General features: G+C 44.0%; 1 protein-coding gene across 1 annotated transcript in view; it reads left to right on the top strand.

The window, feature by feature from the left end:
- Nucleotides 1-209: 209 nt before the first annotated feature.
- MYH13 (myosin heavy chain 13) overlaps nucleotides 210-11,017 on the top strand; it is a 46,126-nt gene continuing 35,318 nt past the window's right edge. Inside the window, exons 1-10 of the mRNA XM_062175119.1 lie at nucleotides 210-413; nucleotides 2,632-2,775; nucleotides 2,860-3,016; nucleotides 5,058-5,085; nucleotides 5,174-5,285; nucleotides 6,345-6,437; nucleotides 8,368-8,431; nucleotides 8,534-8,632; nucleotides 8,734-8,837; nucleotides 10,210-10,348. Coding sequence (XP_062031103.1) covers nucleotides 210-413; nucleotides 2,632-2,775; nucleotides 2,860-3,016; nucleotides 5,058-5,085; nucleotides 5,174-5,285; nucleotides 6,345-6,437; nucleotides 8,368-8,431; nucleotides 8,534-8,632; nucleotides 8,734-8,837; nucleotides 10,210-10,348 — 1,144 coding nt within the window. The remainder of the gene's footprint in view (nucleotides 414-2,631; nucleotides 2,776-2,859; nucleotides 3,017-5,057; nucleotides 5,086-5,173; nucleotides 5,286-6,344; nucleotides 6,438-8,367; nucleotides 8,432-8,533; nucleotides 8,633-8,733; nucleotides 8,838-10,209; nucleotides 10,349-11,017) is intronic.

The raw sequence follows: 11,017 nt of genomic DNA, 5'->3' as shown, positions 1-11,017 counted from the left end.
AGATATTCCAAAAACTGGCTCTCAGAGAAGAAAATAACCACTCTAAGCTTCTAGATCTGGTCTTAGATCCCTTGGGTCCCAGATTCATCCTAAGAGCCTTCATAGCTGACCCCCTGTTGAATGGAAAGAACAGGCAGGGCCTTGCAGATTCAGAATCACCAGACGCAACACTCAGCAGTGCCCCCTGGTCTTTGCAGCCACCTGCAGTCATGAGCTCCGACGCAGAGATGGCCATTTTTGGAGAAGCAGCTCCCTACCTCAGGAAACCAGAGAAGGAGAGAATCGAAGCTCAGAATCGCCCATTTGATTCTAAGAAAGCCTGCTTTGCAGTGGATGACAAGGAAATGTATGTGAAAGGCATGATCCAGAGCAGGGAAAACGACAAGGTCACCGTCAAGACCCTCGATGACCGGGTAAGTGTTAGTCCCAGGGTATCTTTGACAACACAGGTGCCCTCTTTTTTTCTGTGGAAGGGGGAATAGACATCATGTGCCTGTCTATGAGGATCAAGCACAGAACACAGCTTACACTGATAAGTCCGTAATGAAGCAACAGGACAAGTCTTCTATTGAACACACCTTTGCTTCTGCCTCTTTTCTTCAAGAACTTGGCTTTGAGGGTGCTGTGGCATTTTCTTTGGAGGAAAGTAGAAGGGGAGAGTGGCAGAGGTTAGAGTATTGAAGGGAGAGACAGATGCTGACTGCTGCTGGATAGGCCAAACAAATCAAGATCTCTGAGCTACAAAATGACTCTCAGAGAGGAAGGGCCAGAGATAGTGCCTAATTTAATGTGAAAAAACGCAAAGTACTCTGCAAAACTTAACACCAGGTCTAGGTCAGTGTTACTGTACAATAGGAAGTGGCTGCAAAAAGTTCATGGAAAATATGCGTTAGCTGTTATGTCCACTTTTCCACAAACTTTGTATAAGCACCTGTTTTCCCAGAGTTGACCGTCTGGTATCCCGGAATTGAGATGGATATAGCAGGCGTGGATATCATTTCGCAAACTCAGGCACAGCAAACAAATTTTGCCCTTAATTTTTACAAGAATTATTGAACTTTAACCCCTAATTCCAGTCCCTTTTCACCAGGATGAAAAACATTTTTTTTCTTTAGCCACTCTTAGGAGTCCCTCCACCTCAGGTTTGTACCATATTTCCAGAACCTTACATAGGACCATGTTGGGGTCTCACTACCTCTCTGGAGAATCTATTCAGAAACAAGTCCCAGACCCTAAAGGTTCAGGATACGTGAACTTTTCTTGCTCTTCTTTGGATACCTTGGGTATTTCTAATACAGCACAGTAGGACAGAAGGGTCTCTCTTCCTCAGGACATTTGTTGTAGTCCACCAAATCCTCCTCCTTGTAAAACCCACAAAGCTCTTCTAAGGCTCAGATTTTTGGAAAATAAACCCAGAAAGATTTGTAAGTCTCTTCCTCTTTACTGTCCAATTTTCTGTGGCATGCAGAAACTACTGAACACTTGAATGGAGGAGAAAAAAAAAACAGAGAGGAGAAAAATTAAGTCAGTCTCAAAATATTATTTAGCCATGAAATCCATGATGAAATGCAAATAATCTTTTAGATATTGTTATGGGAGCCTTGAAGAAAGAAGTGAGAAAGAAATAGGTCATAGAAGAGGTACTGCTTGAGTTGAGTTTTAAAGCTTTCTAGAATTGTTTCAATGAAGACATTCCAGACAAAGGAACCCACTTGAGCAGGTGTATTGAGGTGAAATGAACAGAATGCTTTGGAGCAATGCTTTCCAACCCTCCAGAGTTTGTCTCATTAAATCACTCAAGGCAACTGGGGTAAACCGAGGTGACCTGTCCCTTCCTTGACTACTCTAAGAACTGAAGAGCTCTGTAGATCTGCACACCTGTACTTTCCTGGAGCACATGATGGCAGGTTGATGTGGGGATGGGGGGAGAGAAGGCAGGGCACCAGACCAGAATTGGTTATATTGGAGGATCTTCAAAAAGATCAGGGGGTGGGCATTATGGTGTAGTGGGTTAAGCCTCCACTTGGACACCCACGCCCCATGTCAGGGTACCTGGTTTGAGTCCTGCCTACTCCATATTGCCAATGCATCTTCCAGATGGTATGCTTGGGAGGCAACAGATGATGATCCAAGTGCTTGGGTCCCTGCCAGCCACGTGAGAAGCCCAGATGGAGTTCCTGGCTGCTGGCTTCAGCTTGGCCCAGCCCTGGCTGTTGCAGGGACTAAACCAGCAGATAGAAGATCTTTCTCTTTCTCTGTCTCCCTCCCTATGTCTCTGCCTATCTCTGTCTCTCTCTTTCTCTCTCTGCCTTTCAAATAAATAAATCTTTTTTAAAAAAACAATCATAGAAAATGCATATTATGAAAACACTATACATGGATTTTAATTTTTTGCACCAAAACAAACTTTTCATTCCATTTTCCACAAAGTTTTTGAAGTCCCCTCAGGGAGTTTGACCAGAATCAAGGCCAGTTACTCACAGGTCATCCTTGAACATAAAACTGACCCCAAAAGAGGTCCAGAATGATGGAATAATTGCACCCCAATATCCCATAACTTCCAGCACTCTTGTAGAGTGGAGTGGGCACCATTATCTCCCCCCTTCACTTTTGCTCTTTCTCTCAACCCAGACACTCACTCTGAACAGTGACCAGGTGTTCCCCATGAACCCTCCCAAATTTGACAAGATCGAGGACATGGCCATGATGACTCACCTGCACGAGCCTGCTGTGCTGTACAACCTCAAAGAGCGCTATGCAGCCTGGATGATCTACGTGAGTGCCCATAAACATCTTTTATCCTATTTATTTCTCTGAATAAAAACAAGATGCATGCATTGAATTTTCTGGTTCTCCTAGACCTACTCAGGCCTCTTCTGTGTCACCGTCAACCCCTACAAGTGGCTACCGGTATACAACCCCGAGGTGGTGACGGCCTACCGAGGCAAAAAACGCCAGGAGGCCCCGCCCCACATCTTCTCCATCTCTGACAACGCCTACCAATTCATGCTGACCGGTGAGTGATTTCTGCGATTTGAAGTAGTTCTTAGTTAATTACTCAGTATCTTTATAGGCCTCGGTCACCTAAACAATCAAAATGATCTTAGGAGATTCAAATGACTGGGGATGAAAAGCCAGGGTACAACATCTTCCATTGCCAGTCACAGTGCACAGCAGGGACAGTGGTCCTGGTTGAGGCTACACTAAGCTTATGCTCATTTGGGGGAACTGGAACACAAGGAAATGCCCTGCTCCTAACGCCAATGGGTAGCAGGGTCTCAACTACTTGAGCCATTATCTGCTCTCTCCCAGGATGCACTTTGGCAGGAAGTTAGAATTGGAAGCAGAGTTGGGACTCAAACTCAGATGCTGTGATATGGCTTGTGGGTGTCCCAATCTGCACCAAATGCCTGTCCTAAACTTTTTTCTTAGGGTACCAATCATATTGGATTAGGGCTCATCCTACTCCACTGTGACCTCATCTCAACTATATCAACATCTGCATCTTATTTACATGTTAATTCTAAATAAGGTCACATTTGAAGGGGGTTAGGGCTTCAATATAGGAATGGTAAGAGGATACAACTCAATCTGAACAATATTATAAATGGAAAACCAGTGTTACTTTCCACAAGTAGACAGTGAATGAAAAAGTAAATGAGAAAATAAAAGGAAACTATAATAACAACCTGCTTCTGTGCACTATTGTTTAAAAATTACTTATCTATTTATTTGAAAGGCAAGCAGCAGAGAGAGAAAGAAAGATGGGGTGATCTTCCAATAAGTGGCTCATTCCCCAAATGCCCACAACAGTCAGGACTGGGTCAAGCCAGGAACCAGGGACTCCAACGGGTTCTCCAGTGTGGGTGACAGGGACCCAAGTCCTTGGGCCTCTTCCACCGCCTCCCCAGGCACATTAGCAGGAAGCTTGATCAAAAGACTATCCAGGACTTGAACTAGCACTCCAGGATGGGATGCCCAAGTTGCAAGTGGTAGCTTAACCCACTGCGCTACCATGCCTGCTCCCCATAACTTTTAATTAGAAGTTGTGGGGGCTGGCGCTGTGGCACAGTGGGTGAAAGCCCTGGCCTGAAGCGCCAGCATCCCATATGGGCACTTGTTCTAGTCCCGGCTGCTCCTCTTCCGATCCAGCTCTCTGCTATGGTGTGGGAAAGCAGTAGAAGATGGTCCAAGTCCTTGGGCCCCTGCACCCGCATGGGAGACCTGGAAGAAGCTCCTGGCTCCTGGCTTTGGATTGGCACAGCTCCGGCCGTTGCGGCCATCTGGGGAGTGAACCAGCGGATGGAAGACCTTTCTCTCTGTCTCTACCTCTCTCTGTAACTCTGTCTTTCAAATAAATAAAATAAATCTTTTTTAAAAAATTAGAAGTTATGACCTCCCACAAATGCTTAGGCTAAGTCTTGCTTTCTTTGATAAAGTGGAAGATGAGGGGCTGGTGCTATGGCGTGGTGGACTAAGCCTGCAGCACTGGCACCTCATGTGGGCACCAGTTCAAGTTCAAGCTGCTCCTCTTTGGATCCAGCTCTCTGCTGCTGGTCTAAGAAAGCAGTGTAAAATGGCCCAAGTGCTTGGGCCCCTGCATTCGTGTGGGAGACCCGGTAGAAGCCCCTGGCTCCTGGCTTTGGATCAGCCCAGCTCCAGCTGTTGGCAGGCATTTGGGGAATATATCAGTGGATGGAAGACCTTTTTCTCTGTCTCTCCCTCTCTCTATCTGTAACTGTACTTCTCAAATAAATAAGTAAAATCTTAAAAAAAAAAGGAAGAAAAGAAAGTGGTAGTAAGGAGTGAAAGATTTATGAACATGAATAACTTTTACATTGTGGAATTCACTGTTCATCTCCCAGGCTGCTCATGTTACACATTCCACATTTGGGAAAGTTCCAGAAATTGCCCCAAAGATTAGATATTGCCCAAACCACACTGGCAGTGCACGACAAAGCCACAACTATAGGCCATGTTCTCAAACCATTGTTGCCTTATTTTTATATCCTGTCTATTGTTGATTTGTTTTGTTTTGCTCCCCTCTGTGTTTCCAGATCGAGACAACCAATCCATCCTCATCACGTGAGTAACCCGTGTTCACACCACAGTGACTCAGAGCCTATGATGTCCCTTCCATACTCCTTGATCCCATTTACTTTTAAATCAACAGTGGAGAATCCGGGGCTGGGAAGACTGTGAACACCAAGCGTGTCATCCAGTACTTTGCAACAATTGCAGTTACTGGGGACAAGAAGAAGGAGCAGCAGCCAGGCAAAATGCAGGTGGGCAGCAGTGTGCACACAGGGGCCTGCTGGAATACACACAGTTGAGAAAGCGGGAAGGCATAAAGGACGTGCAGGCACACACTCAGCAGGGGCAGGGGGAAATCCTTCTCTCCTCTCTCTGTGCCCACACAGAACACTTTTGACACCGAATGTATGGGAGCTTTTCCACAACAAGCAATTCTGTTCTCTGTAGGCACCGACCAGGTGTTCTACCATTCAATTCCATTCTGATACCATCTACCTAGGGTTAGTGTCAGACCCCTCCCACAGGTGGAGGGTCAAGTCCCATGTGTCTGCCTCCACTTCAGAAGCTAGCAGTAAGCCTGTGTTTCCTGAACTTCTGACTGACCAGGCTCAGAATTTCTGATTCAGCAGGTCTAGGGTAAGAACTCCCATTTTGTATCTCTACCCTATTGCCAGAAACAATTCATACTGCTGGTCAGGGACCACACTTTGAGAAGCCCTGGAGTTGACAGCAGGTTCCAAAGGGCACTGGAGCCGGAAGGATCAGCAGTCATGGGGGTGAGGATGAAAATCCTGATTTCTGTAGTGGACTTCTGAGGAATAATCCTCATAAATATATTTTGCCTTTTAAGACACTTTTTTAAGAACCACTGATTCTTCTAAAGACGTCACTTTTCTGTTGTTCACATTCAGTTTCTCTTCCTGAACACAGAGGTGTCAATATGAGGTGAGTCATGGCTCATGCAATAACAGAAGTTCTAAAAAATCCATGATTGACAATGAAACATTATCAAAGAAAGAAAATCTGAAGGCCGAGTTGGAGGGGATAACATTGTAGCCTGGACTCTGGCTTGACCAGAAGTCACTGCACTGCTGTACTAGGAAGAACCTCTCTCAGATGGGGCATGAAGACTCCTCAGACGGTGTGGGGTGGGTTTGTGGACACCTCTGCACACCTGCACTGACCACAGGGCAGGCCTGGTCAACATCCCTCCCTGAACCCCATCTAAAGCACCTACACTTTTGAGTCACCAAGGGACTACTTCAGGAATAGTCCCAAGTCTTCTCTTGTCTTTTTCTGATTTTTATTAGGGTACCCTAGAGGATCAGATCATCCAGGCCAACCCCCTCCTGGAGGCCTTTGGAAATGCCAAGACTGTGAGGAATGACAACTCCTCAAGATTTGTAAGACTCAGACAATTTTCCACTACCCTCCTGCCCTGCAAAAAAAAAAAAAAAAAAAAAAAACTTCCACTCAAATACCGCACATGAAACATTACCACATAAACTAAAATATGCTAAGACCTATTTCTAACCCCAAGTGACTCAGATCGATCTATCCCAGTGGGGTACTATGATGCTCTTTGAAGAATGCACTGACTTATTCCTGGCAGAGGGAGGGCTTAGCTATCTTTCCCTAACTAGTCAACATCACCTTACAGTAGCCCGAAGTCATTGCAGTGGTTCCAATTCCACAGCTGAGGACAATTCTGTGTACTATCACTGGTCTCTCTCTACAGAAACCTTTTAAAATGTAAAAGTCCATTGAGCAATATTCATTCATTTAGCTGCAGAAAGTCTCATATCAATGAAGTTAGCAGGCGTGACCTTCTCCAAGTCAAGGAGCATTGGAAGTAAGGAAAAATGAGTGAAAGCAGAAGAGCTAAAAAAAATACATATATATATGAGCAGGCTAATACTGAAAATATTGAATGATATGTTCCATCCCTCAATCTTTCACTTAAGATTATCTCAACCAAAGAGCTATTGACTTCCATGTTGGCAAGTAAACAAATATCCAGCCCTCTATTTCATAATCTCCCTGGTCAGTGGGGCAAGGACTCAGATGTGAAGCGCTCATGTTTGCCTACAGTTGGAAACACATATCCTAACTCCACACATCTCACTGATTGGATCATCTCAACCCACATTTTCTTGCTGCCCCTCCAAAGTAAAATCATTACTCATGAGAAGGTAGGTACATTCATCAAAGACCAATGTTCGGAATGCTGTGCTGTCTGTTCTTGGATATGCCCTTTGTGCCCTGGGTACTGTCCATTTGCTCATCTGTTTTCCACAATTCAAGTCCTCTTCCTTAGGGGCAACCTGGATACACGTTCCATGTCAGAGGTATGCTGCACTTGGACCAAGTTAGTTTTTGTGCTAACACTACCTGAACATGACAGACAATGCCTTCAGAGAACACCCCATTATCACTTCTATTTATTTGGTTCCCAGGCCTTTCTTGGTCCTGACCCAAAAGTCACAATCATTCCAGTTACTTTGTCCTTTTTCCACTCTCCAAACATTTTTAGGCTAATGGGGTAACTTCCATCATCTTCCTTGAAGTGCTGAAAAATACTGAAGATCCAACATATATCTCTACCATCTTTCCCTAATTGTTTGCAGGCTGTCTTGAGAAACTTTTGAGTATATTTAGGCACCAATCACATTCCAGGCTCTGGGTGGATAAGCAAGGAAATCTTTTTGCCCTCGTATTTGTTCCCAGTATGGTATAGGGCCAATCAAGCAGATAATGTAAAATAAGCACAGATATATACACATACATACAACATTTCACCTTTCACTCTCCAAGAAGGGCCCACCAGACTCTTAGTGGTTCTTTTGATAGCCAAGGCACTGGACTTGAACTTCGATGTGCTAGATAAGCTAGATATGCTTCTAGTGAGTTGTATGTAAAACTGAGGCTAGAAATCTCAGAAGGAACATCTAGAGGCAAAAGAAGTGATAAGCCAGGTCAATCAGATTATTAATCCAAAGATGTTATGAGGAAGAGTTTGCGAATGCAGCTGTAAGGCAGCAAGATAAATACCACGGCAGCAATCAAGAGTGAAGTGCTCCCAGGCAGAGAGTGGGAGAGGCAGCCTGCAGGCTTCCCTTGAGATGTGGGGACAAGGCCAGGTGCTGGTAGAACTGCCTGGAATCTTGGCTGATCCAGCTTGTGGAAATAGAGAGGAGGGCAGTGTTCCCAATTCTTCCCCACTTCCTCCTTGACTTGTGCTACCCACCCACTGGTGGTGGCCACCTGTCAGAGGCCAGCCACAGAACTGTATAAATGAAATAACATGGTGTTTGTCAACATGCCATTGGACAGGGAAAGTTCATCCGGATTCATTTTGGAGCCACGGGAAAGCTAGCATCGGCAGACATTGAAACCTGTGAGTCTGACCCTCGATAAAGACCTGGGTATTTGGCTACAAAGGTATCTTTCAGGAACCTGAAATAACATTATTTTGTTGTTGTTGTTGTTGTTACTTTAGATCTCTTGGAAAAATCCAGAGTGACATTTCAGTTATCTAGTGAGAGGAGCTATCATATTTTTTACCAAATCATGTCCAACAAGAAACCAGAACTAATTGGTGAGTTCTCAGGATATCATTCTTAACCTTTCAAATCAGTGGCATTGGGGGAAAAATCATGTGCATGAAATGTTAAAGGGATGGATCTTTGTGTTTTGCAGATCTGCTTCTGATCTCAACAAACCCCTTTGATTTCCCGTTCGTGAGCCAAGGAGAGGTCACAGTAGCCAGCATTGATGACAGTGAAGAACTGTTGGCGACTGATGTAAGTGTTTGGTTTCTTGTGTGTTGGCACATAGAATGGTTGAACTTGTGAGCTATGAGGCAGCTGAGTGAACTCCTGAGAAAACCAAGACCCAGGGAAGCTAAGTGGTTAGTACCTAGGTCCCGGACTCAAAAACTCAGAGGATCAGTACGGACTACCCCCTCCCCCACTCAGTTCTTTATTACAGGATTTCAGAATGGGAATCTGCAAGGTTCTTTAAAACAGAACTTCAGTAGCATTTTAAGTAGAATAAAAGTTTGCACTTTAAGGTTTTTAACATAACATTTGTCAGAACATTTCTGGGTACAAAACCACCTACACAAGTCTTCCAGGAAATAGGAAAAAGTATAAAGCAGTGGAGAAAGTCTGATCTCTGTAGCAGCCCCTGCATTTTTCACCCACTCACCACTTTGGGCTCGACCTGGACACCTCCCTCCTCAGGTCATCTTTTGGGATGGTAGCCTTGATCTTTGGGGAGTATTTGCAGGGTTAATAATTAGAGCAATGATAAATAAAAGTGTTACATGACATTGCAGCTTACTTACTAACTACTAACAACAATACTACTATAAAAATAATATTGTACTGTATATTTATAAATAAATAATACTAATGTATTTATAAATTATGTTATATAAATATACTAATATATAACTAAATAATTGTATACTATATAATATCATATATCCTATATAATATACTGATATAAACATAATATAAACAGTAACATAGTACTAATAACACTAAATGTGTTGTATACCATTTCATGTTACTTACTCATAGAACCTCAGTTCTTCACCTGGAAATTTGGAAAAAAAAATCTGTGCACCTGCAGGATTCTTGTGAGAACTGAATGCGATGGCATATGGTGGTGCCTACCCAGTGCCTCTCACATAGAAAGGGCGCTGAAAAACTTTGCTTCTATCTCATTTGAAAAGTGACAGTGTAATCTTCCATGATCCTTGCTTCCAGTTCTAAAATATGTAATGCATCACATCTTGAGTTGGAACAGCCCTGGAATTCCTATATGGCAGTGACAAACTCTCAAGCTGTTGAACCATTTCTCAGTTCCTATCTGTGAGACTTCCTTCTCCCAGTCTCACACAATGGTTCCAGTATGCCCACACAGAAGACAGCCTCCAAAGCTAGGTACAGGGCAGGAGGAGCATACTCAGTTCTCATTTGATGGACAAAAACAGATTATTCATATTCTCTTCCCTTCCACTCCACCCACCAGCACAAAGATGGTCAGGAAATTATTTTAATTCCTAATTTGCCACAATCCACTTGTCATCTACTTACTTGGGCAAAAGGTGAGGTCTTTACCAAGAAAAAGCTGCACTTTGATTTCTGAGTCCAATTTTTTTCCCAGAATGCTATTGACATCCTGGGCTTCAGCTCAGAGGAAAAGGTTGGAATCTACAAGCTGACAGGAGCCGTGATGCACTATGGGAACATGAAGTTCAAGCAGAAGCAGCGTGAGGAACAGGCGGAGCCGGATGGCACTGAAGGTACCCACATCTGGGAAGAGAACTTGGGAACTGATAAGCTTTGCAATCCTCTCAAGAGTTCTTCCTCCAAAATTGCATGTTTGGGTTGTCTGAAGCTCATTGCATATGAACTAGAAAGTTCACTCACTCAGCCAAGGATTTCTGTGGTGGCAAATCCTTGAACAACAAAACTTACCATGCTGGTAATGAATAATCACCATCTACTCTGCCTTCTCTTACTATAAGTTTACCTATATTTTTAAGGTTTATTTATTTATTTGAGAGGTAGAGTTACAGAGAGAGGGAGAGACAGAGAGAAAGGTCTTCCATCCACTGGTTCACTCCCAAAATGGCTGCAACAGCCAGAGCTGGGCCAATCTGAAGCCAGGACCCAGGAGCTTCTTCTAGGTCTCCCATGTGGGTGTAGGGGCCCAAGCATTTCAGCCATCTTCCACTGCTTTCTCAGGCCATAGGAGAGAGCTGGATCGAAAGAGAAGCAACCAGGACACAAACTGGCACCTGTATGGGATGCCGGCACCACAGGCTGAGGCTTAGCCACTTACTGTATCACAGTGCCAGCCCGTTTATCTGTTTTTTAAGGTGGAATTTTATGAAGAATATCATTACATGAGCTCCACTTTCTCTCCATGCTATTGTTATTAATGACCAGAAATTAATGATGACTATACT

The sequence above is a fragment of the Lepus europaeus genome, chromosome 18 (assembly GCF_033115175.1).
Source record: "Lepus europaeus isolate LE1 chromosome 18, mLepTim1.pri, whole genome shotgun sequence".
NCBI classification, from domain to species: Eukaryota; Metazoa; Chordata; class Mammalia; order Lagomorpha; family Leporidae; genus Lepus; species Lepus europaeus.
The sequence above is the reverse complement of the archived record's forward strand: the minus strand, read 5'-3'. Positions and strand labels throughout refer to the sequence as shown.